We start from the raw sequence: 27,161 nt of genomic DNA, 5'->3' as shown, positions 1-27,161 counted from the left end.
AACAGAGCAAAACCTCAGAAAGTGAACTAAGCAATGAGGAGATAGCCAACCTATCTGGTGGAGACTTTAAAGCCCTGGTAATCAAAATGCTCACAGATCTGATGGAGCTTGGCAAAAAAAAAATGAAAAAACAAATGAAAGATACCCAAAATGCAATAAAGCAAAATATTCAGTGAACCAAAAATGACAGGAAGGAGACCAGGACTGGAAGCAACAATTTGGAACAAAAGGAAAAAATTAACATCCAACTCAAATGGAATGAAGAAACAAGAATTCAAAACAGTGAAGAGAGTCTTACAAACCTTTGGTACAACCTGAAATGTTCCAATATCCTAATTTTAGGGGTGCCAGAAGGAGAAGAACAACAGTAAGAAATTGAAAACTTATTTGAACAAATAACAAAGGAAAACTTCCCCAATCTGGTAAAGGAAATAGACTTCCAGGAAGTCCAGGAAGCTGAGAGAGTCCCAAAGAAGTTGGACCCAAAGAGGAACACACCAAAGCACATCATCATTAAATTACCCAAGATTAAAGATAAGGAGAGAATCCTAAAAGAAGCAAGAGGAAAGGAGAGAGTTACCTACAAAGGAGTGTCCATAAGACTATCAGTTGATCTCTCAAAAGAAATCCTGCAGGCAAGAAGGGGCTGGAAAAAAGTATTTGAAGTCATCAAAGGCAAGAACATACATCCAAGATTACTTTATCCAGCAAAGCTGTCATTTAGAATGGAAGGGCAGATAAAGTGCTTCCCAGATAAGGTCAAGTTAAAGGAGTTCATCATCACCAAGCCATTATTATATGGAACATTAAAGGGACTTATCTAAGAAAAAGAAGATAAAAAATATGAACAGTAAAATGACAACAAACTCACAACTATCAACAAATGAACCTAAAAGGAAAGAAAAACAACAAAAACAAAAACTAAGCTAACAACTAGAACAGGAACAGAATCAGAAAAGTGGACATCACACAGAGGGATTTCAGTGGGGAGGGGGAAGGGAGGAATGGGGGAAAGGAACAAGAAGAAGAAGCATAATTAGTAGGCATAAAATAGACAGGGAGAGATAAACAGTGGTACAGGAAACAGAGGACTCAAAGAACTTATATGTACAGCCCACGTACATGAACTAAGTGGGGGGAATGCTGGAGGGTTGGGGGGCAGGACAGAGGGTGGGTAAAGGAAAAAAATTGGGAAAACTGTAATAGCATAATCAATTTAAAAATCCACAATAAATAAATATGAATAGAATAACCTCTCCAATAAAAAAGCAAAAATTGACAGAAAGCGTTTTTAAATGGTCTATTCTATACTGTCTACATTTTACAAACTTTAGATTCAAAACCCAAGTACATTTTAAGAAAAAGCATAAAAAATATACACACCACCCAAAAGAGAGTTGGAGTAGCTATATTAATAGCAGACAAAAGAGACTATATGACAAATATTGTTACTAGAAGCAGAGGTACATTTTATAATGATAAGACATTATCAAAAAGACATAGTAATTATAAATATATATTCAACAAAGAAGAGAGACCCAAAATCCATAAAGCAAAACCCAACAGAAGTTAAGGAAGAAAAACAATTGAAAATAATAGTGGGAAACTTTAATATTTCTCTTTCAATAATGGATAAAAAACTATGCACATTATCAGGTGAAGAGAAGATATGAGCAACACTATAAACCAGGTAGACCTTACATACATCTATTTAACACTCCACAGAATAACATCAAGATGCACATTCTATCCTGGAAGGTGTTGCTCAGTGGATTGAGTGCTAGCCTGCAAATTAAAGCATAGCCAGTTCTGTTCCTGGGCACATGCCTGAGTTCCAGTACAGGTCCCCAGTAGGGGACACACAAGAGCCAGCCACACATTGATAATTATCCCCCTCTCTCCCTCCCTTCACCTCTCTCTAAAAAAGATAAAATAAAATAAATAAACAAATAAAGATGCACATTCTTCTCAAACACACATGTAAATTTTCTAGGATATATCATATACTAGGCTAAAAACAATTATTATATTTTTAAAACATTTAAATCAAATAAATGATGTTCTCCAATTACAATGTAATAAAACTATAAAGAAAAAAAGAAAAAACAAAGAAAATTTAGGCAATTTACAATTATATAAAAAGTAAACAATACCTTTCTAGATTTCCAGTGGATTAAAGGATAATCATATGAGAAATGAAAAAAAACTTTGAGATGAATGAAAGCAAAAACACAACACAGCAAAACTTATACAATGCAGCTCAAACAGTGCTTACAGAGAAATTTATAGCAATAAACACCTATATTAAAAAATTTAATACATGCAAAAAATGAAACTTGACCACCAATTTACACCAAACACAAAAATAAACTCAAGATGGATAAAAGACTTAAATATAAGTTGTGACACCATAAAAGACCTAGAGGAGAACATAGGTAGGAAAGTTTTAGATATTTCATGCAGCAATATTTTCACTGATATAACCCCTAGAGCAAGGGATATAAAGGAAAGAATAAACAAATGGAACTTCATCAAAATAAAAAGCTTCTGCATGGCTTTTATCAGTAAAATGTAAAAGGAACCAACCATATGGGAAAATATATTTGTCAGTGATACCTCAGGAAAGGGTTTGTTCTCCAAAATTACAAACAACTCATAAAACTCCACTCCAGGAAGACAAACAATCCAATTTGAAAATGGGCAAAGGACCTGAAGATACTTCTCCAAGAAGGACATACAGAGAGCCCAGAGACACATGAAAAATGCTCAACATCACTAGTCCTCAGAGACATGAAAATTAAAACTACAATGAAATACCACTTCACACCAGTCAATGGCCATTATTAACAAATTAACAAACAACAAGTACTGGAGAGGATGTGGAGAAAAGGGAACCCTAACACAGTTAGTAGGAATGCAGATGGATACAGCCACTGTGGAAAACAGTATGGAATTTCCTCAGAAAACTAAAAATGGATCTGCCTTTTGACTCAGCAATTCCACTGCTAGGATTATATCCTAAGAACCCTGAAACACCAATCCAAAAGAACTAATACACCCCAATGTTCATAGCAGCACAATTTACAATAGCCAAGTGTTGGAAGCAACCTAGGTGCCCATCAGTAAATGAATGGATCAAAAAACTATGGTACATTTACACAATGGAATCCTATGCAGCAGAGAGAAAGAAGGAGCTCCTACCATTTGCAACACCATGGATGGAGCTGGAAAGCATTATGCTAAGCGAAATAACCCAGGCAGTGAAAGACAAATACCATATGATCTCACTTTTAATAGGAACCTAAATAACAAAACAAAGAAACAAGCAAAATATAACCAAAGACACTGAAATTGGGAACAGGCTGACAGTGACCAGAGGGGAGAGGGGGGGGAATTTCAGGGTAAAAGGGTGAAGGGTTTGCAGGAACAAGTATAAAGGGCACATGGACAATAATGGGGGGGGAATTGGGGGAAGGTGGGGAGGGCTGGGGGAGTGGGCTGGGGTGGAGTGGAAATGCAGAAAACTGTACTTGAACAACAACGAAAGAAGAAGGAAGGAAGGAAGGAAGGAAGGAAGGAAGGAAGGAAGGAAGGAGAAAGGAAAGAAAAGAAAGAAAAGAAAAGAAAGAAAAGAAAAGAGAAGAAAAGAAAAGAAAGAGAGATGTAACTAACTACCTTCCAACCAGTGATCCCACTGCTGGGATTTTACCCTAAGGATCCTGAATCACCAATTCAAAAGAACCTATGTACCCCAATGTTCACAGCAGCACAATTTACCATAGCCAAGTGCTGGAAACAGCCCAAGTGCCCATCAGTAAATGAGTGGATCAAAAACTATGGTACATTTAAACAATAGAATACTGCACAGCCCAAAGAAAGCAGGAACTCCTACCCTTTGCAACAACATAGATATAACAGGAGAGTATTATGCTAAGTGATATAAGCCAGGCAATGAAATACAAATACTGTATGATCTCACCTATAAATGGAAACTAATGAGCAAAAGAAACACGCAAGCAAGATATAAACAGAAACTTTGAATTAAAGAATAAACTTACAGTAACCAGATTGGAGGTCAGAGGAGATAACAGGGGGAAAATAGGGGAAGAATCATCAAGGAACAAGTATAAAGGACACATAGACAAAGCCAAAGGCAGGTAAGATTGAGGGTGGCATGCGGGCGTGAGTAGGGAGAGGGGAGTGGTGGAATGAAATGGAAACAACTGTACTTGAACAACAATAAACAAAAAAATGAATATATTTGCAAATGAATTATTCTTCGATTTCTTTTGTGTACAGCTTTTTATGCTTTATATGAATTATTATGAAGTGTGGCTATCTGACTGTTTACATATTTCTTAACTTCCAAAAAGTTACATTCAGATTCACCATTTAATTGTTTATATTTAATATTGGTAAATTAAAAAATAGAATTTGTACTGCAAAAGCAGAGGAATATAACTGTCCCCACCCCCTTATTCATAGCTCATAGCTCAAGAAGTGACAGAAAAATGTCTTAGAGAAAATTGTTGTCTTTCACAAAAGTGGGCAGTTTTCCCCCTACATAATACTTTTAAAGTTTTGACTTTATGCTATTCTTTTAGTTTCATGTGCTTTCACCACTTTGATTGTGACACTTCATCTCCCATCTCCATATGGACATTTAAAACAGTTCCCTGTAACCCATAATTCAACAACTGGCTCCTCCTCTGCATCCTCTATTCTTTGCTTTCCTGGCAATCCACAGATCACATATGGGATTTTTCATCTTCATTTCTGATAAATTTGTAACTCTGATACCATGTCATTGTCCAAATTTTAACCTTTACTTTTAGCTATATAGTCAAAAGAATATTTGTGAGGTTTTATATAGTATGTTATTCTTATTTAGTGTAATTGCCTAGACTACTAAAGGTGCTATTATCTTTTCTCTCTATTGTTCCTTGTATCATTACATTATGCTAGCATTCATCCTATTCAATATTTTATCATAAAATTACAATTCACCTTGAAATTTTATAGTATAATATTTTATGTACATGAAAATACAGTAATCACTAGTATTATTCTACCAGTTTATGGAAAACTAAATCATGGTTTTTACTATATCATAGAATCTAATTATATGGGGTTATAATTATCTACAAATGAATGTATGAGAAGTACACTGTCATTTTTTTTTTACTGAGACAAATCTCCTACAAGAGGTTGAGAAAAAAACAAAGGAAACAAACAAGTCAATTAAGGTACAATGTAAGCAAAACTAAAGAGGACTGAGAAACATAATGTAACTGAAATATAGATTATTAAACAGTAAAAAAATTATAAACTCCAGTGGAAAGGTTTAGCAGCCATTCATCTTTTATTTTAACTTTATTTATTGACTGCTAGTTTATTTTACTTAAGAATGATGCAATTCTTTTTATCAAGTCATTGAAGGCTTTCTTCACTTGCTTATTTCTCAGTGTATAAATAAAAGGGTTTAACATAGGTGAAATAGAGGAAATGAGCAGTGAAACCACTTTATTAATAGTGACCTCTTCCTTTGCTGTAGGATTCATAAAGATGAACATGCATGCACCATAGGTGATGGAAACCACAATCATATGTGAAGAACAGGTGGAAAAGGCCTTTTTTCTTTGCTGGGCAGATGGAAATCCTAAAATTGTATTAATAATGTAACTATAGGATAGAACTACACACGTGAGAGTCAAAGTGAGGGTCAGCACAGCACAGATTAAAACACTTTGTTCCATGAACCATGTGTCTGAACATGATATCTTCAGAAGAGGAGCAGCATCACAGAGAAAATGATCAATGACATTCAAATCACAGAATTTCAGATTTAGCCCCAGACTAAGTGGGGAGGTTATGACCAACAATCCAGCCAACCAACAGGAAAAAGTGAGTCTCCTGCAGACTTTGCTGCTCATGATGGTCACATAGTGCAGGGGCTTGCAGATGGCCACATAGCGGTCATAGGACATGGCAGCTAGGAGGAAAAATTCAGTTACACCGAAGAGGTCGGTAAAAAATACTTGGATGACACAAGCATTGTAGGTAATGACCTTGTCACCTGTTGCTATGTTATACAAGTATCTGGGAATACAGGCAGACGTGAATGAGATCTCTAAGAAGGAGAAATTTTGCAAAAAAACGTACATGGGTGTCTTAAGGTGGGGATCCACAGAGGTGAGTGTGATGATGGTCAGGTTTCCAGTGACACTCAGCATGTAGGTGAAAAATAGAAAGATAAAAATCAGAACTTGCAGCTGAGGGTCTTCTGTCAGTCCCAGCAGAATGAATGTTGTTACTGTATAGTTTTTCATCACTGATTACTTCTGTCCAATCTGTATGCCCAATAATTAAGATAGATTAATATATAGGTCACATATCTATATAAAATGTAACTTTAATTAATTTAATTTAATCAGCTCTAGTAACCTTTACTATATTTCATATTATATTTTGTTTCTTTATTCATATTATATTTTGAATCTTCTATGGATATTGGATGTATTTGCTAATGTGGCATGATTTCATGGGTAATGAAAGTGTCATTTGGCTCCTCCCAAATTTGTTCTTATTCAGAGCTAAGTAAAAGAATAAAATACATTATTTAAGTTATGTTTTTAGTTAACAATTTGGTCCTTGTCCAAATGTGCGATATATAATTTGGACTCGCTCTGTAGAATCTTACCAGAAATTAAAGTCTCTTCTCTAGCTTCATAATAAGATATTTTCCTTTTTTTCCAAATCCTCAAAATAGTCTTCATTCAACATTTTTAGTATAAAAAATCCACAAGTGCACCACAGTGTAGAGAGAGACATACAACTCTGAACTTCCACAACAGTCAATGGTACAGTCAAACATCACATGTACGGAACACAATTTAGATGAACTGAAATTATAAAATAAAATTAACTCCAATTGCTGAAAAGTTAAAGTATTAAGGATCCCTGAAATAGTCTTAACCCTAATGAGATTTCACTATACTCGAGTCATTTTGCAGTGAGGCGTTCACAACAGGACCCCATTAACCCAGCTGAGGAATTCCTGGGAGCCACGGGTGGCTGCATTGACACTCAGACAATAAATGGTGACCAATTTTTTATCTGAAAATTCCCCTTAATTTTGGCTCTAAAGTATTAAGCTTATGAAATTCATCCTCCTCATTGCCCCCTGCCCCAGCACACATTGTAAACAAACTGTTGTTAACAGTACAGTTTTTGTTACTGTGTATTGTTCAAACAAGCTCACTTTTTCTGGCACCAAAGCAAATTTGGATTTGGTTCATGTATGAAGAGGCAACCTAGGAGTAGGGTCCGAAGGTACCCTCATCTTTTGCCTGAGGAGATGGAATTGCTAAGCAGAAGTAATGGAGTCTGTGCTTGGGCACAGAGGGGGTTTCAGAGGACCCTTGAGAAAGACTAGTTAAAAGATGACAAGTGGGGAAAAGTGCAAGGAGAGAAGGAAACTAGTCTGACTGGCTTTCTGTCCTGCACCCTTGATTCAGTGGAGATGGCGGGAGGGAATGAAGGATGGGCTAAGGGTGGGATGTGGGACAAGGATGGAAAAGAAAAGGCAGACAACTAATGCATTTATAACAAGTCATATAAATCAAAGACTTAAAGGAGATTAAAGATGAATCAGAATAATTTGGCAACTTTAATTCTTAGGGAGATCAAAGTTCCCTCCAAACCTGATTTGATGTTTTATTACTAAAAGCAAAGACCAGTATGGTACAGTATTACTCCAGAGGAATTAAAGGAAGATCCTTAGGGCTGCTTCGCCCACATTCATTTTATGAATAGGCACCTCCCCTACCCCCAAGTGCTTTCGAGAGGTACTGCTACCATTACATGGTTCCTTATTAAGTTTGAAAAGTGCATGAAAGTTTGGGCACCAGGAAGACACCCCATCAACATGTGTCTTAAACTGCAACTTCAGGTTAATATAAATAAAGCAGTTACATTGTGAGAAGTGCTGAAGGTATGTGATGTCTTTCCTGGCACAGAGGAGGCCTTGGTTCCTCACCAGATGCTATAGCCACCATCTGTGCCTCCCATGAAACAGTTCCCCTTCTGCTGACTTAAGAGGGCATTGGCTCCCTGCATGACTGCCAGCTGAGCAGCACTGGGAGGGCATCCTGGGGGTGAAGGAGGAATGTTGCCAGCAGTAGCCCCAGCTCCAAACATGGCACCTCAGATTTTTTCCTTCTGTTATGCGATTTTCTCCTTTGAGCAATGCTAAGGCTTATACACAAGACAGCAGCATATATCTTCCCTCCCTTGTCTTCCTTCTACATTTCTCTATCAGTGTGGAAGCTATTGTGCAGGATATACTATTGTAAACACAATTTTTTGCATTTATATTTATGAAATATTTTCATAAATTAACTTAAAAATTACACACATGATCTTTGTTATCTTTTGACCTGTTTTGATTCCTTGGACTTATTATTTCCTTTTCACCTCTAAATATACAGTCTCACTGTTTTCTCCACAGTTCCCACTATTTTAAATAACACCTATCACTTAATAAATACTAAATTTCTTTCTAGTAATTGATTGTTTCTGACTTACATATGAAATTAACTACCAAAATATATCTACTTATAAATTGAACCTCTGCCCCAACATATCTGCTTGCACAGATCACAGGCATGTCCATTTCAATGTGCTTGAAACAAAAGTCATGACCTTCCACGTGGTATGCCATCTCCCCTCTTGTTTTGCTCACTCGCTGTTTCCATCTGTGAACCATGCATTCTGTGCCAGTTTTTATGGTGAGCAATTCTCTTTATATCCTTTCCCACATTCTCAGTCTTAATTGAGCAAACCTAATCAGCAATTTTCATTGGAAAGCACTGTTTTCCCCTAGGAAGTTTTCTGCAATTCTGATGACTGTCCTAGCCTATACCCTCTCCTGTGTCCCATAACAAACAAAACTTGCCACAATGTTAGGGTTTATCCAGAGAACATCTTTGTTGGGATCATGTTTTTCGCACTGTGACAGCAACAAGTAACACATTTCCACATACACTGTCAATGTCTAAAAAATTTTCTGAATAAATTTAAGAGAGAATCCCCCCAAACTGAAATTATCTTTTGGAGGGCAGGCAGACCCCTTGTAGTACAGGCTTCCCCTGCTAGGTGAGTGTTGTAGAAACCCATCTGTATCAGTGTACCAGCTGCTGTTTGTCATTAGAGGCTGCTTTTGGCTTCAGTGAAATTTTTTTTTGAAGACTCTTTCAAGATGTTTGCCCTTTTCACTATGGGTGATTTACCAGTGCACCTGCCCACACCCTGCTGAGTGTTCAGCAGTTTTTGACCATAAACACCATGATCCCATGCCCTACCCTCCTTATTCACCTGATCTTGTTGAAGCAACATTTTTTTTGTTTCCTCTGGTTAAAAAAAAAGTCTTCAAAGGGAAATGTTTGTCAATGTGGAAGAAGTGAAACAAACAATGGCAGAAACACTAAAAGGCATCAAAATGCATTTTAGGAATTCAAAACTGTTTTGAGCAGTGGAAAATGTCTCAATAGGTGGACTAAAGATAAAATATGTAAGAATAAATATACATTTTTTAATAAATAAATTCTAGCTTTTGGGGGTTCCCCTTTGTACATCTCAAAGCACACATACAGTGATTTCTTCATATTTTGACTTAAATTCATAATGCTGTGATACTGAACATGCTTATTAAATTTTCTAAATCTCTGAATCATAACTAGAAAATTTTGTGGGTTTTTTTGCTTTTTTTAAGAAAAGCTATTTTTTATTAAGTCACTTTGTGAAGTAGTCTTTACAATTGTGACAAAAATCATAGTTGCCTTCTCTTCTTTCCTTGGTTTTTCAAAAAAGTTATTGAATGTTTTATTGATAGTGTGTTTCCACCCTCACTGTTATTTATTAATGCAGTGTTAAATCCAGAGGTCATGGGGTTTTGATGCTGAGTTTATGCAAAAAGCTGCCCCACAGTCATTTGTCTCATGCATCAGAATTAATTGCATGGGCGGGGGCGGGGGGGTGGGTGCTTGAATAGTTTTAGCTTTCAATCAGTGTTTCAATGCTTGTAATTCCATATCAATGAATGAAGAAAATTCCTTTCAAAACCACAATTTATTTGTAAAAAGTTACTTTTCATTGGTTTTTATTGTATTTTATTCATCTTGAGGTCAACACACAGCCACACCTTATGATTTGCCTAATTTATACTGTTACATCCACAGAGTAGTAGTCACCTGCCTAGGAAAGAAGTGCTGACATGCAGTCATGGTTTACCTGAAAAGTAGATCCCTACTAGGGAATTCTGGCACATATTCAACATATTAGATTAAATTCAAAAGTAGTGAAGAGTGGTTGCTGCAGTCTACTGACTTTTCTGTCATCCCTTCTCCTTGTCTTTCAGGCCATTCATGCATCACTATGTAACCTTACTCAGCTCAACATGCTAAGGGCATTACTTGATGTTCAAAATTTTTCTGACAAGATATTACAAAGTATTACAAAACAGAATTCAATAAATTAATTGACAATGACTTATAACCAACTGACTTCTTTTTATATTTCAATAATTCTTTAAAAAGAATCAGAGACTTTTGATGAGTGATATAACTGTAGCCAATCTTTTTGGAGTCATGAAGAGATACACAAACACACATACACAGTGGGTGTTGTAATTTTACAATTTGAGGTCAATAAGATAGCTGATGTAATTTATGGATATTTCTCATATTATGGATATTCTTATATTATCACATATTTACTATGAAGTTATATCATATATTTTGAGGGCTTTATAAAATATCTTATAACTCATATATCTGATTTCAATGTGGGCAGGTGAAATCTTTTTCCCTCAGAGAAAACTATAGCCAAAGTTTCAAAAAGGGAAATATTACTAATGTTACAAAATCTGTTATACTTACTTTTCTGTCAGTCAATCATAATGTCCTTAAGTAGTTTAAAAATAGCAATTCTTAAAGGCACATAGTTGGAAGTGGTAGGTTCTTCTCATGTTCACACTGAATATGGCATTTCTCTGAACATGTAGAAAGTTCTCTGATATTGTGGTCTCCAACAAATTGGTTGATTTTTTTAATGAAAGGACTAAGAAATATTTTCTTATATATTTTAATATTTAGGAGAGGAAAAGATCATCTCAAAGTGGAATGCCAGAAACTCTCTTCCTCTCCTTTCTTTTGAAAGAGTTGGGATTTCAATGTCTCCAGACAGGCATGGAGGTTTGTACTGTACCAACCCTAACTATTTTTTTTAGTTTGCTCTACTTAGAAATAAATGAATAAACAAAAAGTCCTTGGTGATTTACACTCAAGAGTCATTAATGAATCTTTCGAGTAATTTCCTTTGGCACAACAAAATAACTAACAAATGCTGCCTTGGCTCCAGGGTCCTTGGAGACAACAGGACAAGTATAGAGTTATTTAATTCATTTTCTTTTCTTAATGCCTTTATTGAAGGAAAAATAAAATAAACTGCACATATTAACAGTGTACAATTTGATAAGTTTGGACATATAAACACTACTGTGAAAACATTAACACCATCAAAAGAGTGAATGTGTCCATCACCCCCCCCAAATATGTCCTTGCACACCTTTGCAAACCCTTGCACCCTCCTTCTGCACACCTCCATTCCTCAGGCTACCATGAATAAGTAGTCTGTCTCTACAGATTAGTTTGTTTCCTGCACAAGTTTCAGTAAATACAATAATGCAAGATTGTTCCCCCCCACTCTGGCTTCTTACACTGAGTATGAATTTAAGATTCATCCCTGTTTTGATGTGTGCCAATAGTTCATCCCTTTATACTTTTGAATAGATTCCAGTGTTGAATGGACCTATAAGGTCTTTCCAGTGTGTGACTATGACATATAATGCTCCTATGAACAGCTATACACTAGATTTGTAGGGAAATATGCTTTCATTTCTCTTGGGTAAATATCTTGGACTAAAGAGGAATGGTTAGTTGGTTTGTAGGTTATATATATGGGTAACTTTTAAACATTTATTTTATTTTTGACATTCTATATTATTGTATATGTTTCAGCATACTGGTTAGACAACCATACACTTTACAAAGTGATCTCCCTGGTATTTCAGGTACCCTCCTGGCACCATACACAGTTATTATAATATTATTGACTATATTCTCTATGTTGTACTTTACATCCCTATGACAATTTTTTAACTATCAATTTGTACTCCTTAATTCCTTCAGGCTGGGAGACCCAGCCTCCCAATCCTCCTCCCCTGTCAGCCATCAGTTTTTTCTCTGTATCTATGAGTTAGTTTCTATTTTGTTTCTTTATTTATTTTTTCTTTAGATTCTGCATATAAATAAAATTCTATGGCATTTGTCTTTCTCTGATTTATTACAATTAGCATAATAACCTCTAGTTCCATTTATGCTGTCACAAATAGTGAGATTTTATTCATTTGTATGGCTAAGTAATAGTCCATTGTATACATGTATCACCTCTCCTTTATCAACTTGTCTATTAATGTGGACTTGGTTTGCTTCCATATCTTGGCTATTGTAAATAATGGTGCACTGAACATAGGGGTGCACATTTTTTTAATTAGTATTTTGGATTTCTTTGTATATATACCCAGAATTGGGATTGCTGGGTCATAAAGTAGTTCTATTTTAAATTTTTGGAGAAAGCTCCATACTATTTGTATAGTGGCTGAACCAATCTGCATTGGCACCCACAGTGCACTAGGGTCCTCTTTTCTCCACATCCTCTTTTGCTGATTTATCAATGATAGCCATTTTGATGGATGTGAGGTAGTATCTCATTGTGGTTTTAATTTTCATTTCTCCAATGATTTGTGACATTGAGCATCTTTTCATATATTTTTAATATATTTTATTGATTATGCTATTACAATTGTCCCATTTCCCCACCTTTATACCCGTTGTCCTGCACACCCCCTCCCACCCATATTCCCCCAATGTAGTTCCTGTCCATGGGTCATACCTATAAGTTCTTTGGCTTCTACCTTTCCTATACTATTCTTAACTTCCGCCTGTCTATCTTCTTCCTACTATTTATGCTACTTGTCTCTCTATCTTTCCCCACTCTTTCCCCCTCTCACTCCCCTGTTGATAACCCTCCATGTGATCTCCATTTCTGTGGTTCTGCTCCTGTTCTAGTTGTTTGCTTAGTTTGCTTTTGTTTTTGTTTTTGGTGTGGTTTTTATTAACTGTGAGTTTGCTGTCATTTTACTGTTCATATTTTTTATCTTTTTTTCTTAGATAAATCCCTTTAACATTGCAAGTAATAAGGGCTTGGTGATGATGAACTCCTTTAACTTGACCTTATCTGGGAAGCACTTTATCTGCCCTTCCATTCTAAATGAAAGCTTTGCTGGATAGAGCAATCTTGGATGTAGGTCCTTGCCTTTCATGACTTGAAATACTTCTTTACAGCCCCTTCTTGCCTGTATGGTCTTTTGAGAAATCAGATGACAGTCTGATGGGAACTCCTTTGTAGGTAACTGCCTCCTTTTCTCCTGATGCTTTTAAGATTCTCTCCTTATCATTAATCTTGGCTAATGTAATTCTGATGTGCCTTGGTGTGTTCCTCTTTGGGTCCAACTTCTTTGGGACTCTCTGAGCTTCCTGGATTTCCTGGACTTCCTGGAAGTCTATTTCCTTTGCCAGAATGGGGAAGTTCTCCTTCATTATTTGTTCAAATAACTTTTCCACTTGTTGCTCTTCCTCTTCTTCTGATACCCCTATAATTTGGATGTTGGAATGTTTCAAGATGTCCTGGAGGTTCCTAAGCCTCTCCTAATTTTTTTGAATTCTTGTTTCTTCCTTCTTTTCTAGTTGAATGTTTCTTCCTTCTGGTCCACACCATTGATTAGAGTCCCAGTTTCCTTCCCATCACTATTGGTTCCCTGTACATTTTCCTTTTGTTTTTTCACTTAGCCTAGTCCTCATTTTTTCAGCTAATTTGTGACCAAATTCAATCAGTCCTATGAGCATCCTGATCACCAGTGTTTGAACTGTGCATCTCATATGTTGGCTATCTCTTTGTTGCTTAGTTGCATTTTTTCTGGAGCTTTGATCTGTTCTTTCATTTGGGCCATTTTGTTTTTGTTTTGGCACACCTGCTATGTATAAGGGGCGGAGCCTTAGGTGTTTACCAGGGCAGCACAACCCACAATCACTGCTTTGTGATGCTATATGTGGGGAAGGGGTCTGAGAGGAAACAATGACACTTGCTCTGCTCTCTGCTGGATTTCAGTCACTTTCCCTGCTGCCCACAAGCAAAGTGGGCCCCTCTCGTGCTGATTCCCGGATGGGTTGGCTTATGTACCTTCTAGGACCCTATGGATCTCTCCAACTAACTCACCTGTGAGGCTGGGAGTTTCTCCCACTGCCACCTCAACCCCCACAGGTGTTTTCAATCAGTGGTTTGAGGCTTTATTTCTCTGCATTGGGACCTCAGGTTGTGAGGTCTGTCTTGCTCCCTTCGTGTTCATCCTGGTTTATCCAACATGAATGTGGGATCTCCTGCTCCACCAGCCACCGCTTTGCAGGTCCACCAGCTGCTGCCTCACCCACCCCACTCAACAATCCACTGTTTTGCTGGATCCACTAGTCACTACATTGCCTGCCCCAGTCCTCCACAACCCCTTTGCTGCAAGTCCCCTCTGCCCAACTGAGTATCTCCGCCGCTCCTACCAGTCCGGATGGATGTTTCTTCTTTAACTTCTTGGTTGTCAGACTTCCATACAGTTTGATTTTCTGTCAGTTCTGGTTATTTTTCGTTTTTAAATTGTTTTTTCCTTCTTTTGGTTGTGCAAGGAGGCACAGTGTGTCTACCTATGCCTCCATCTTGGCTGGAAGTCCTCTTTTCTTATGTTTATTGGTCATCTGTATGTCTATTGGCCATCCATATGTCCTTTTTGAAGAAGTATCTATTCAGGTTCTCTGCCTGTCTTTTAATTAGATGGTTTGTTTTTTCTGGTGTTTACTTGTATGGATTCTTTATACATTTTGGATATTAATTCTTTATCAGATATATCATTGGCAGATTTTGTCTCCCATTCAGTAGGTTTTCTTTTAATTTGTTTATGGGTTTTTCTGTACAAAAGTTTTGAGTTTGATGTAGCCCAATTTGTTTATTTTTGTCTGTTTGTTTCTCTTGCCCAAGGAGATATGTCAGAAAAAATAATGCTAAGAGAAATGTCAGATATTTACTGCTTATGTTGCCTTCTAGGAGTTTTGTGGTTTTAAATTTTACATTTAAGTCTTTAAACTACTTTGAGTTTATTCTTGTACATACAAGAATAATGAAGATGATCTGGTTTCATCATTTCACGTGTATCTGTCCAGTTTCCCAACACCATTTATTGAATAGATTGTCTTTACTCCATGCTATGTTTGTGGCTGTTTTGTCATATATTAATTGACCATATAGGCATGAGGTTTTTCTGAGCTTTCCATTTTGTTCCATTGGTCTATATCTCCGTTGTCATTCCACTTACATGTGTTTTAATTACTATAGCTTTGTGTTTGATATCAGGTAGCATGATACCTTCAACTTTGTTCTTCTTTCTCAGATTGCTGAGGATATTTGGGGTTTCTTGTGGTTCCATATAAACTTTTGGATTATTTGTTCTAGTTCTGTGAAAAACACCATTGCTATTTTGATAACAATTGTGTTGAATCTAATTAGACTGAAAAGACACAACAAAGAAAATTATAAGCCAATAATCCTGATGAAATTGGAGGCTACAATCCTCAACAAAATATTAGCAACAAAATCCAGCAGTACATCAAAAAGATTATAAATAATGTCAAGTGGGGACTTATTCCTGGGTTGCAAGGATGGTAAAATATTCACAAATGAATAGATGTGATACATCACATAAACAAAAGAAAGGACAAAAATTACAAGATCATATCTATAGATGCCGGGAAAGCATTTGATAAAAATCCAGCATCTGTTTATGATAAAAGCTTGCAGAAAAGTGGGAACAGAGTGACCATACCTCAACATAATAAAGGCCATATATGAAAAACTTACTGCCAACATCATATTCAATGGGCAAAAACTAAGAGTTGCTTTTAAGGTCAGAAAATGAGAAGGGTGTCCACTTTTACCACTCTTATACAACATAGTACTAGAAATCCTAACCAGAGCACTCAGACAAGAAACAAAAATAAAAGTCATACAAATTAGAAAGAAGGAAGTAAAATTGTCATTATTCACAGACAACATGATAGTGCACATAGAAAACCTTATAGATTCCACTAAAAAAACTACTCAACCTAATAAGTGAATTTGGCAAAGTAGCAGGATACAAAGTCAATATCCAGAAACTGGTGGCAGTTTTGTATATCAACTATGAACTATCAGAAAGAGAAACTAAGAAAAAACCCAATAACTATTGTAACAAAAATAAAAATAAAGTAGCTAAGAAGCAAATGTAACCAAGCACTTGGACAATTATAGAACACTGAAGAAACAAATTGAGGAAGATAAAAGTAAGTGGAAGCACATACTATGTTCATGAGTTAGGATAATTAACATCATTAAAATGTCCATACTATCCAGAGCAATCTACAGATGCAATGAAATTCCTATTAAAATACCAATGACATATTTTGCAGTCTAGAACAAATACTCCAAAAATTTATATGAAACTAAAAACGTCTCCAAATAGCCTTAGCAATCTTGAGAAGAAGATGAAGGTTGGAGGGATCACAATACCTGACATCAAACTATACTGCAAGGCCACTGTAATCTAAACAGTCTGATAGTGACATAAAAACAGACACATAGGTTAATGGAATGGAATAGAGAGCCCAGAAATAAACCCAGGTTTCTATGTTCAATTAACATTTGACAGGACATGAGCACACAATAGAGTAAAGATAGCCTATTTAATAAATGGTAAAATAGATGGTGTTGGCAGACCTGGACTGGTACATGCAAAAAAAATGAAATTAGACCCACTCACACCATACACGAGAATAAACTCATAATGTATAAAGACTTAAATATAAGTCATGATACCATAAAGGTCCTAGCAGAAAACATAAGCACTGAATTTCAGATATCCCATGTAGTAATATTTTGGCAATATATCTCCTAGGGCAAGGGAAATAAAGGAAAAAATAAACAAATATGGCCACGTCATATTAAAAAGCTTCTACATGGCTTAAGAAACCATCATCAAAATGAAAAAGGAACTGACTTTATGGGAGGACATATTTATCAATGATACATCAGACAAAATATACAAGGGTTTAGTCTCCAAAATATGCAAAGAGTTAATATGACTCAATACCAGAAAGACAACCCAATTAAGAAATGAGCAAAGGACCTGAATAGAAATTTCTCCAAAGAGGAGAGAAGGCCAATAGACACATAAAATTTTAAAAATACTCAACTTCATTAATCATCAGAGAAATGCAAATTAAAACCTCAATGAGTTACTACCTCACACCTGTCAGAATTGCTACCATCAGTAAATCAACAGACAAGTTTTCCCTGTGGAGAAAAGGGAAATCTGAAGCACTCTTGGTGGGAATGCAGACTCATGCAGCCACTTGGAAAACAGTATAGAGTTTCCTCAAAAAAGTAAAAATGGAACTGTCTTTGAACCCAGCAATTCCAGTGCTGGGAATATATCCTAAGAATCCTCAAAACACCAATTCAAAAGAATATATGCACCCCTATATTCAAAGCAGCACTATGTACAATACCAAGATTTGGAAACAGTCTAAGTGCCCATCAGCAGATGAGTGGGTTAAAAAACTGTGCTACATCTGCACAGTGGAATACTATGCAGTAGAAGAAAGACGGAATTCCTACCTTTTGTGACAGCATGGGTGGAACTGGCTAAGTGAAACAAGCCGGTCAATGAAAGACAAATACAATATAATCTCACTTATAAGAGGACTCTAATGAACAAAATAAACTAATGAGAAAAATAGAAGCAGAGGCATAGATTCATGGAATAGACTGACAGTTGTATAGGGAGGAGGAGGGTGGGGACTGTTTGAAAGAAGGTGAAAAAATTAGTCAAAAGCATATATGAAGGATCCATGGATATGGACAATGGAGTGGGGAATGACTATGGAAGTGTCAGGTGGGTAAGCTTTCATTTGATTGACTACTAATTTTGATTTTCACACATCTAAGATTTCATTGTAAATGATTTTTCCAGTTTCTCTCATAACTCTTTGCAAAAATTCCTACATTATAAACTTTATAATTGCAATCCATACCAGAATTGCACTACCAGTTCTATTTTGGTGGGATTAATTATATAGAAATTAAACTATCAGATGACTGAATTTACATTGGTCACTCTGACTTGAGGGATGAAAAGCCTGAACACTTACCAAATGCACAAAGAATAGAAGAAGCAACACTAGTACACTATAAGCAAAGAAGAAAGCATAGTTAATTCAGACATTCAAAATGGAGGGGGGTGAAATAAAGGCCTTTTCCTAAGGATAAACTTAGTGTCAGGTCACTGCCATTTCCTATTCTTCTCCTTCCCATAAACAGCCCATTATATCTACCTGATGAGACATTGAATAAATCTTGACATGATTTCTCAAAATTCATGTTCTTTTGAAACAACTACTATAATATATCATTACATTGAATAAATCACCTATTATTGGTAACTCTAAAAACTACATTGGCCATTTAGTCTCTACTGAAAATAAAAATTTGATCAAACAAAATATTTAGAGATAGTAAATTAACCTGTTCTAAACTCTAAATTATTCCCACCCGCTCAAGCAAAACATGGGCTATCATAAGCTCTACCTACCAGTAGCTATGTAACTTGACTCTGTTCCTCTTGAACAATTCTACTCACATGCAGTGTGCTCAATAACCCACACCCCAAAGATGTCCTAATCCCTGGAACCAGTGAATATTACCTTACATGGCAAAAGGGACTTGATAGATGTGATAAAGTTAGGTATCTTAAAATGAGATTATTCTGGATTATTCAAGAGGCCCAAGGTAACCACAACCTGGTTGCTGCAAATAATGCTACAATAGACATGAGAATACAGATATCTCTTTGATGTTCTTGTTTTCATTTCTTTTGGATATACACCTCATGAAGCAGTGCTATTTTTATATTCTTGAAGATCCTCCATATTGTCTTGCCCAGTAGCTGCACCAATTTACATTCCTACGAACAGTGCACAAGGATTACCTTTTCCCCACATCCTCACCAACACTTGTTCTCTTGTCTTTTTGATGATATCCTATTTAACAGTTGTGAGATGATGTCTCATTATGGTTTTGATTTGCATTACCCTGATGATTAGTGATGTTGAGCACATTTTCCTTATGCCTGTTGGTCATTTGTATGCCATCTTTAGAAAATATCTATTCAGCTTGTCTGCCCATTTTTTAATTGAATTTAGTTTTTTGCTGTTCAGTTGTTTTCTTGGGGTTCAATTGCATGCCACCAAGAGGCATAACTCTAGAGATAACAGTTTGGTGAAAAAGGAAAGGGGTTGTTTATTTAAAGGCTACACAGTTTTAGAATAATGGCAGATTTCTGCTATTAAGTCCCACTCTCTTTAAAACACCCAAAAACAAATAACTTTGCCAACATCTGCCAAGCCAGAACAGTTTCAGAATATGAGGTCTGTCTATAAAAAGTTGTTAACATAATAGAACAGTTTGTGCAACATTGATATAACCTGGCAGCCAAGGAGAGTGGACAGTAATGCACATGCATGAACAATGACACCTTCATTATACTAGTCAGTGGTGGATGTAGATGCCATTGAGTGAGCATGTGTGACAGTGTGGCTGTTGCATTCAAAATGACTAGGTGAGTAGAACAATGAATCTTCATCAAATTGTACATTAAGCTTCGGCATTCCTCCACAGAAAATATTCAGATGATTCAGAAGGTTACAGCTATGGGCATCTGGTGATTGGCACCTTCATCTCAAGGCACTCATTCATGAATTACATCTTATGCAGGGTTTTTTGGTGAAATATCAAATCACCCAGGTGACTCAGCCCCACTACAGCCTAGATTGCATGCCCTGAAACTTCTGGCTTTTCCCAAAACTAAAAACACCTTTAAAATGGAAGAGACTTCAGACTGTCCATGAGATTCAGGAAAATACGATGGGGCAGCTGATGGCAACTGGGAGAACTGTGTGAATTCCCAAAGTGCCTACTTTGAAGGGAACTAAGGCATCATTGTCCTATGTACAATGTGTCTTGTATCTTATATGTTCTTTAGTAAATGTCTCTATTTTTCATATTACGTGTCTGGATACCTTCTAGAAAGACCTTGTATGCCACTTAAAAGTACCATCCTTCAAGGAATTCAGAAGTCTGCAGCTCAGCATTCCCAATCACAGTTCAGCACCAAGCATCTCTCATGAGTCTGTGTGCACCTGGCTGGGCAGAGTCCCACCACACAGCCAGCACTGCCACCACCTTCTATGCAAGAGGGGTGCTGAGGTGCTGAAGTTTCCAGACCACACAGTCTCCAGGGATCCACTGGTCTCAGGATCTCAGACTTCCTGTGGCTGACTGGACTAACTAAGGGAAGGGGAAAAAAACCTCATGTTTCCCAGAATGCTCCAGGTTTAAACTCAGCCCAGAAATCCCTGTATGACTGAACATCCAGTTTTTGTATAAAGCTGTGTCAGTGTCTGCCATTTTGTCAGCTTCCCAGCATCTTTGACCCACTTTTTGGCTGATAGCTGATAGCTGACTAATATTTCATTGCATGTATATATCACATTTTTTATTCATTCACAATTGATGACTGCTTAGGTTTTTTCCACAGTTTGGTTGCTATGAATAATGCTATAATGGGCATGGGGATATAGATATCATTTTTAGTAAGGGCAAAATTTCCCAGCCACACACAGGCACACAAGCATCTGTCTGGGGTGGGGCATTGGCCCAGCAGCCACCATATGAACTTCCCCAACCCCCATATCATGAGTGGCTCAACTGCTGGAACTTAGCACAGCCACATTGCTTTTGTTCACAGTTTGCTCCAGGCAACAGCCTCCTTCCACAGCCCTACCCTTCAGGAAGGCACAGCCCTTTGATTACCATTTTAATCTGCCACCTTGGGCACTTCCTAACCAGCACATTTGCAACTCCCTCCATTCTAATGAGGAGGCACTGGCTTTTGTCTGATCCGGGGTCCCTTGCCTGAATTGGGGTTCCCTACTTTCCAACAGTATCTGTTCCAACCTACCCCATTACAGTTTGAGTTCTTTATATATTTTGAATATTAACTCCTTATCAGGTATATAATTGAAAAATATTTCTCCCATTTGGTAGGTTGCCTTTTCATCTTGTGGATGTTTTCCTTTGCTGTGCAGAAGCTTTTTAGTTCGTTTAGTCCCACTTGTTCATCTTTGTTGCCTTTCCTTTGGTGTCAAATTCAAAATGTCATTGCCAAGACCCATATTAAGGAACTTACTCCCCATGTATTCTGGGAGTGTGAAGGTTTCAGGTCTCACATTCAAGTTTTTAACCTACTTCAAGTTTATTTTTGTGTATTGCATGAGAGGCCCCGTTGCATTTTTTACATGTGGCAATTCAGTTTTCCCAACATCACTTATTGAAGAGACTGTCCTTGCCCTATTCTATATGTTGGTTCCTTTGTCATAAAGAAACCATAGGAGTGTGAAAAATTTTAAATATGAATATATAGTATATTAAATTTTAGGTCTGATGAAACATCAAGATATTAAACATAAATATGATGACATGCTTAGAAGTTTAAGAATATTGATATATATATCCAGTTATACATATTATGTTGTTATTTTAATTAGTACCCATAAGTGTCTTAATATATCTGAATAGAAAACCTTGAAAGTTTGATACTATAATTAAACAGGATGGGTTAAATTTTACATATTTTTCCTTTTTCTTGTCAAAGTAAAATTTCCCAAATATAGTGTTATCCAAATAACAAATGAGTAAATGATAAATGAGATTTCTTTATGATCCTTCCATATAGTAAGTCTTAGTTTATGTTCTGTAATAGTCAAAAGGAACTAAATTTGTGTTTTATAACCAGATTCTTTGATTGTCCACCTTTTTCTGTGGTTGCATCCTCCAATCTCCAAGGATACTGTATCTGAAGAAGCCACGGTGGCATACTTTTTCACCCCAATTTTATTACACAGAAGATTCATTAGTGGCTTTGTTCTAGGGTCACCAGGGACTCTTTGTTTATTCATTTAGTTGAATTTTCATCAAATAAAGCAAATGCCAAACGAGATATAGTAAATGTGCTCACAGCCCTGAGCCCATAGCCCTTGCAACAACTTTCCTATAACTGGAGAAGATTCCTGACATTCCACAACCCTCATATTAGATTATTATTATTACCTGACCTTTTTCTTTTTTTATTGTTGTTCAAGTACAGTTGTCTCCATTTTCCCACCACACTTGATATTTGTATTTTTTGAAGGTCATTAAAATAGTACAGAAAGGATTTCCATGTAATTGGTTGAAGATGGATACTTCTGAGAAGTATATGTATCTTACTTAGAGTTGCTGTGAATATAACAGTGGATTCACAAGCGAAAGTGGCCCAAAGTTGATATGAAAATTTCCAACTATCATTTTGAATTTAGGAGTTTTAAGATTTCATGTGTTTCAACAACCAACAGAAACTATGGTTGACAGTCATAATAGTAAGTGAGATAAAATTTGCCATTTTAATTATATTTAGTTTTGTGTGGATTTCTATTGGGTTTTATTATGCTTGTGAAAACATACTTTATTATGCTATTGTTTTAAAATTGAAGATGTAAGTGATAATTTCTATATTGGTGAAGAATACATGTCTTTACTGTTTTAGAATGAAGTTTCTTTGGATATATAAATGTCATCTACTTGGAAATTTTTATGCACAAAAATATCTTGGCATTTAAAAGGATTAAATTTGGATATCTATTCAGAAATATATTACCTATATCATCAACCTTACATTAAAAGTGAGATATATATTCATCTAATTGTGTAAGAATACTTCTTAGACTCCCAAAAGAATGACACACTGACTGATTTGCATCACCTCAGTAGAGATTTCTGTCCTCATTTCAAACATGTCTTTTGAAACAATTAGTCATATTTCACTGTGAATTATTTTTTAAACTTGTTTTATTATGCTTGGTGATACCTTAGAAAGAAAACAACCCAATGTTTGTAAAGCATGGAATAATAGTCCATGGTGACAAGGCTGAGTAAATTTACTTAGTGAGATGATGCATGTGTTGCCCGAGAGATCAGAAAGAGGGTTGAAGATAGTAGATGGAGAGCAGAAATCTTTGTCCTCAATCTCAATTTGATCTAATATAGTCATTGAATGTATCTCCAATTGCCTTAATGTGTTTTGTCAGGCAAACCATGAGCCTAGTTTAGTTCATCTTCCTTATGTTGAGTACTGCAGCCCAGAGGCCTTAACTGCATTCTCTACTAGATAATCAGAGCTGACCCTGTCCCACATCAGTAAAGCAATACATTAGTTGACACAATAAAGTGCATACACATACAAATAAATTGTGGTCTCCAGGAGAAACTTTTCATAGTTCACTCTTGTTTTGGGAAAGTCTAACCTTAGGACATTAATTTTAAAGTAAAAATATTTGAGTCCCTACTAACATAATTGCCAATGTCTTAAAACAATCTGTGAAAAAGCTATTAACACAAACTCAGAATCAAAAAAGTCCATATGCTCTGGATTTAACATCTTCCAGATAGAAACCCTCAATGGAAAAAAATTGCATCTACAGAATTTTATTGGAACATATAGCAAAGAGAAGGCAGTTGCTCCTTATTTGCTGTGAAGGTGATAAACAAAATCAGGAAAGTTGACCCTTTTTGAAAACAAAAGAAAAAAATTCAACAACAGATTCTAACATAGAAAATTATTTTTAAAATTCAATAATTTTTAACCCAAATTCCACACTTTTAAGATTAAAATACATTTTGGTTACATAACCAGCCTCAAGTTCCTTAGCCAGCTCAAGACAAAAGGAGCTAGCTCTTTTTAAATTAAATTTATTGAGGTGATATTGGTTAATAAAACTATATAGGTTTAAGTGTACAATTCTATGCTACATCATCTATGTATTGCACTGTGTACCCAAAGTTATATCAAAGTGCTTTGAATTATAATTCCAAAAAGAAAGAAAAATAGCTCCATAGGTATCTGGAAAATATATGCAGATAAATTCATTTAGAAACATTTATAGAACAGTTGACAACATATGGTGACAAAGAAACACATTTATGATCCCCACAAGTTAGTTATTTCTTACATGTTAAAATAGTAGCAAACGTTGTTTCCCATGGGAAACAGTGACAAGGATTAGAGATAAAATAGTTATCAGACTCCTAGGTAACTTTCCAGACAGTTTAAAGATGAAGTTGAAAACCAATAGAAAAATAGAAGTTATTACAGTGTGTTAAGGACAGCAAACAGATGTTTTGTGAGAAATATTTACTAAAATACCTGTCACACAAATGCACTCAATAAATATGTCTACATGTATTATTTTTATTGAAATGATCACATTAAGTGGAGGGGGAGGAAGAAGGATAGAGAAGATCATCAGTTGCGTTTGTGACATAAAGATTCAAAATCCATTTGTAATGCTCAGATAGATATGTCAGTTTGCATCTGAAAATCAGAAAGGACTACTGCAAAATAAAAATAGAGATTTAGTAATAATCACTTGAAAGATGATGTTTTTAAAAATAGAAATGGATGAAAATACAGAGGTAATATCAGTATGGTGAGAAGTGAAAAGGCATGAAGAAAAAAACAGCAGACAGGTAAGAGGGACACAAAAACATACCATCTATAATATCTTTGAAGTTTATCAGAGAACTTCATAAAAGTATGAATGTAGATTGTGCATAAGTATACTGTACATTAAGATAGTTCATATTGTGTACCGCCCTGAATTATAAGTGATTGCTTAGGGACAGATAAGCTGTAGAAGGAGGTAATGTCAAGGAGAGAGCTGAAAAAATATGTATGCATGCATGACAGAGTTTAGAGGTATTTGGGAGAGAAACACACAAGTATGCAATAAACAAAAATAGAAACAAAATTCTTTCATTATAGAGTTAGAACTTCAAGTGACTAAAAAAGGGTGCATAGAGAACCCAAGTTGTCTAATATATATTAAATCTTCATGGAACAAAGTGTCAAACAAATACACTAAACAGAATTCTTGAAAGTCATGACATTTTGCTCCCGTAAAAGTCAAAAGTAGTCCTTTACAGAATATGCATTTAAATTGTAAGTATATTTTAAATAATGAATTTTTTAAACCTGAATAAGATAGATTTCATAATTTTAAAATAATCTACAATAAAATATTTCAATGTTATGTGCAGATTTAACAGAAGTCAAATATCAGCAATGAGAAACAGTACTGTGACCACATTCATTCTGCTGGGACTGACAGATGACCTTCAGCTGCAGGTTCTGATTTTTATCTTTTTCTTTCTCACCTACATGCTGAGCATAACTGGGAACCTGACTATCATCTCCCTTATGTTACTGGATTCTCATCTTAAAACCGCCATGTACTATTTCCTACAAAATTTCTCCTTCTTGGAGATCTCATTCACAACTGCCTGTATTCCTAGATACTTGTATAACATAGCAACAGGTGACAAAGTCATTACCTATAATGCTTGTGCCAGCCAGGTATTTTTTACTGACCTCTTTGGTGTAACTGAATTTTTTCTCCTAGCCGCCATGTCCTATGACCGCTATGTAGCCATCTGCAAACCCCTACATTATGTGACAATCATGAGTAGCACAGTCTGCAGAAGACTTGTCTTTTGTTGTTGGGTTGCTGGTCTATTCATTATAATCCCCCCACTGAGTCTAGGCCTAAATCTGGAATTTTGTGATTCTAATGTCATTGATCATTTTATCTGTGATGCATCTCCCCTCCTGAAAATTTCTTGTTCAAATACTTGGTTCATGGAGCAGACCGTGATAATTTGCGCTGTGCTGACCCTCATTATGACACTTATGTGTGTAGTACTGTCCTACATTTATATCATCAAAACAATTTTTAGATTCCCTTCTGTTCAGCAAAGGAAAAAGGCCTTTTCCACCTGTTCTTCCCACATGATTGTGGTTTCAATCACTTATGGCAGTTGCATCTTCATCTACATCAAACCTTCAGCAAAGGAATCGGTGGCCATTAACAAGGGTGTGACAGTGCTCACTACTTCCATTGCTCCAGCGCTGAATCCTTTCATTTACTCCTTGAGAAACAAGCAAGTAAAACAAGCCTTCAGTAACTCCATCAAAAGAATTGTGGTATTTTCCAAAAAATAAGAGAATGTGAAGCCAAATAAACACACATAAAATGAACCTACCAAATTCTCTAGTCAGGTTAATTTATTCAAAACTCTCTCGTTCATCCTGATCTAGTGGTGTCTTTCTCACAAGCTTCTTTTAAGATCCTTCTATACACAAGCTTATTAACAGCTTTTTAACTTTCAATCCTCACCTTCAAATTAAGAATACCCAAAAATAAAAATTAAAAAGTAAAACAGAAGTATATATCCAAATCAGAAATATCAAGAGAAATTCATAGGTTAGCAAATCTTTACATTTACCAACAAAAGAATAAGTAATGGTCACCAGTGTTTCATCCAATCCAAACCTTTTGAATGATTTATTGATTGAGTCATTGAATAAATATGTATTGGGCACTTTCTTTGGGACTGGTACTCTTTTAAGCACTAAAAACTGAGATGGGTCAACAAACTAGCAAAAACTTATTCCCATATATCCTCAAGGGTAAATAAAACCAATTCTACATAAAATAAAGCAAAATGGTTAACTTGTACTAAAATAGTTTTTTTTTTCATAAAAGGAAATTACAGACCTCAAATTAAGGAAAACATCTAAATTACTGAAACAGGATAGCAAAACCTAGGAAAATTCCTTGGCAAGTGGAATAGGGAAATTGAGACAGATAGCTAAACTCATGGCTGAGCAATTTACAGTCGGATACAAAGGTCACCTCCCTAGAGATAACATCTCAGCCTCAGCTGTATTTCAGCTCCAGGCCCAGAAAAGCAGCAAAACC

At 36.0% G+C, this 27,161-nt stretch overlaps 2 protein-coding genes across 2 annotated transcripts; one reads left to right on the top strand and one right to left on the bottom strand.

Annotated features, from left to right (window-relative positions):
* Window positions 1-5,387: 5,387 nt before the first annotated feature.
* On the bottom strand, window positions 5,388-6,329 carry LOC123812746 (olfactory receptor 6C2-like). The gene has a single exon (XM_045829582.1). It carries the CDS (start codon window positions 6,327-6,329, stop codon window positions 5,388-5,390), a length of 942 nt encoding a protein of 313 aa, XP_045685538.1.
* A 19,136-nt stretch (window positions 6,330-25,465) lies between these two features.
* On the top strand, window positions 25,466-26,401 carry LOC123812679 (olfactory receptor 6C2-like). The gene has a single exon (XM_045829472.1). It carries the CDS (start codon window positions 25,466-25,468, stop codon window positions 26,399-26,401), a length of 936 nt encoding a protein of 311 aa, XP_045685428.1.
* Window positions 26,402-27,161: the final 760 nt, after the last annotated feature.

The sequence above is a fragment of the Phyllostomus hastatus genome, unplaced genomic scaffold, assembly GCF_019186645.2.
Source record: "Phyllostomus hastatus isolate PE091 unplaced genomic scaffold, TTU_PhHast_1.1 phas_scaffold_93, whole genome shotgun sequence".
Classification (NCBI taxonomy): Eukaryota; Metazoa; Chordata; class Mammalia; order Chiroptera; family Phyllostomidae; genus Phyllostomus; species Phyllostomus hastatus.
Note: the sequence above shows the minus strand (reverse complement) of the source record. Positions and strands in the feature narration are given on the sequence as shown.

Coding starts and splice junctions, on each gene's coding strand:
- LOC123812679 (XM_045829472.1), top strand. CDS start 25,466: ATGAGAAACAGTACTGTGACCACATTCATTCTGCTGGGACTGACAGAT.
- LOC123812746 (XM_045829582.1), bottom strand. CDS start 6,329: ATGAAAAACTATACAGTAACAACATTCATTCTGCTGGGACTGACAGAA.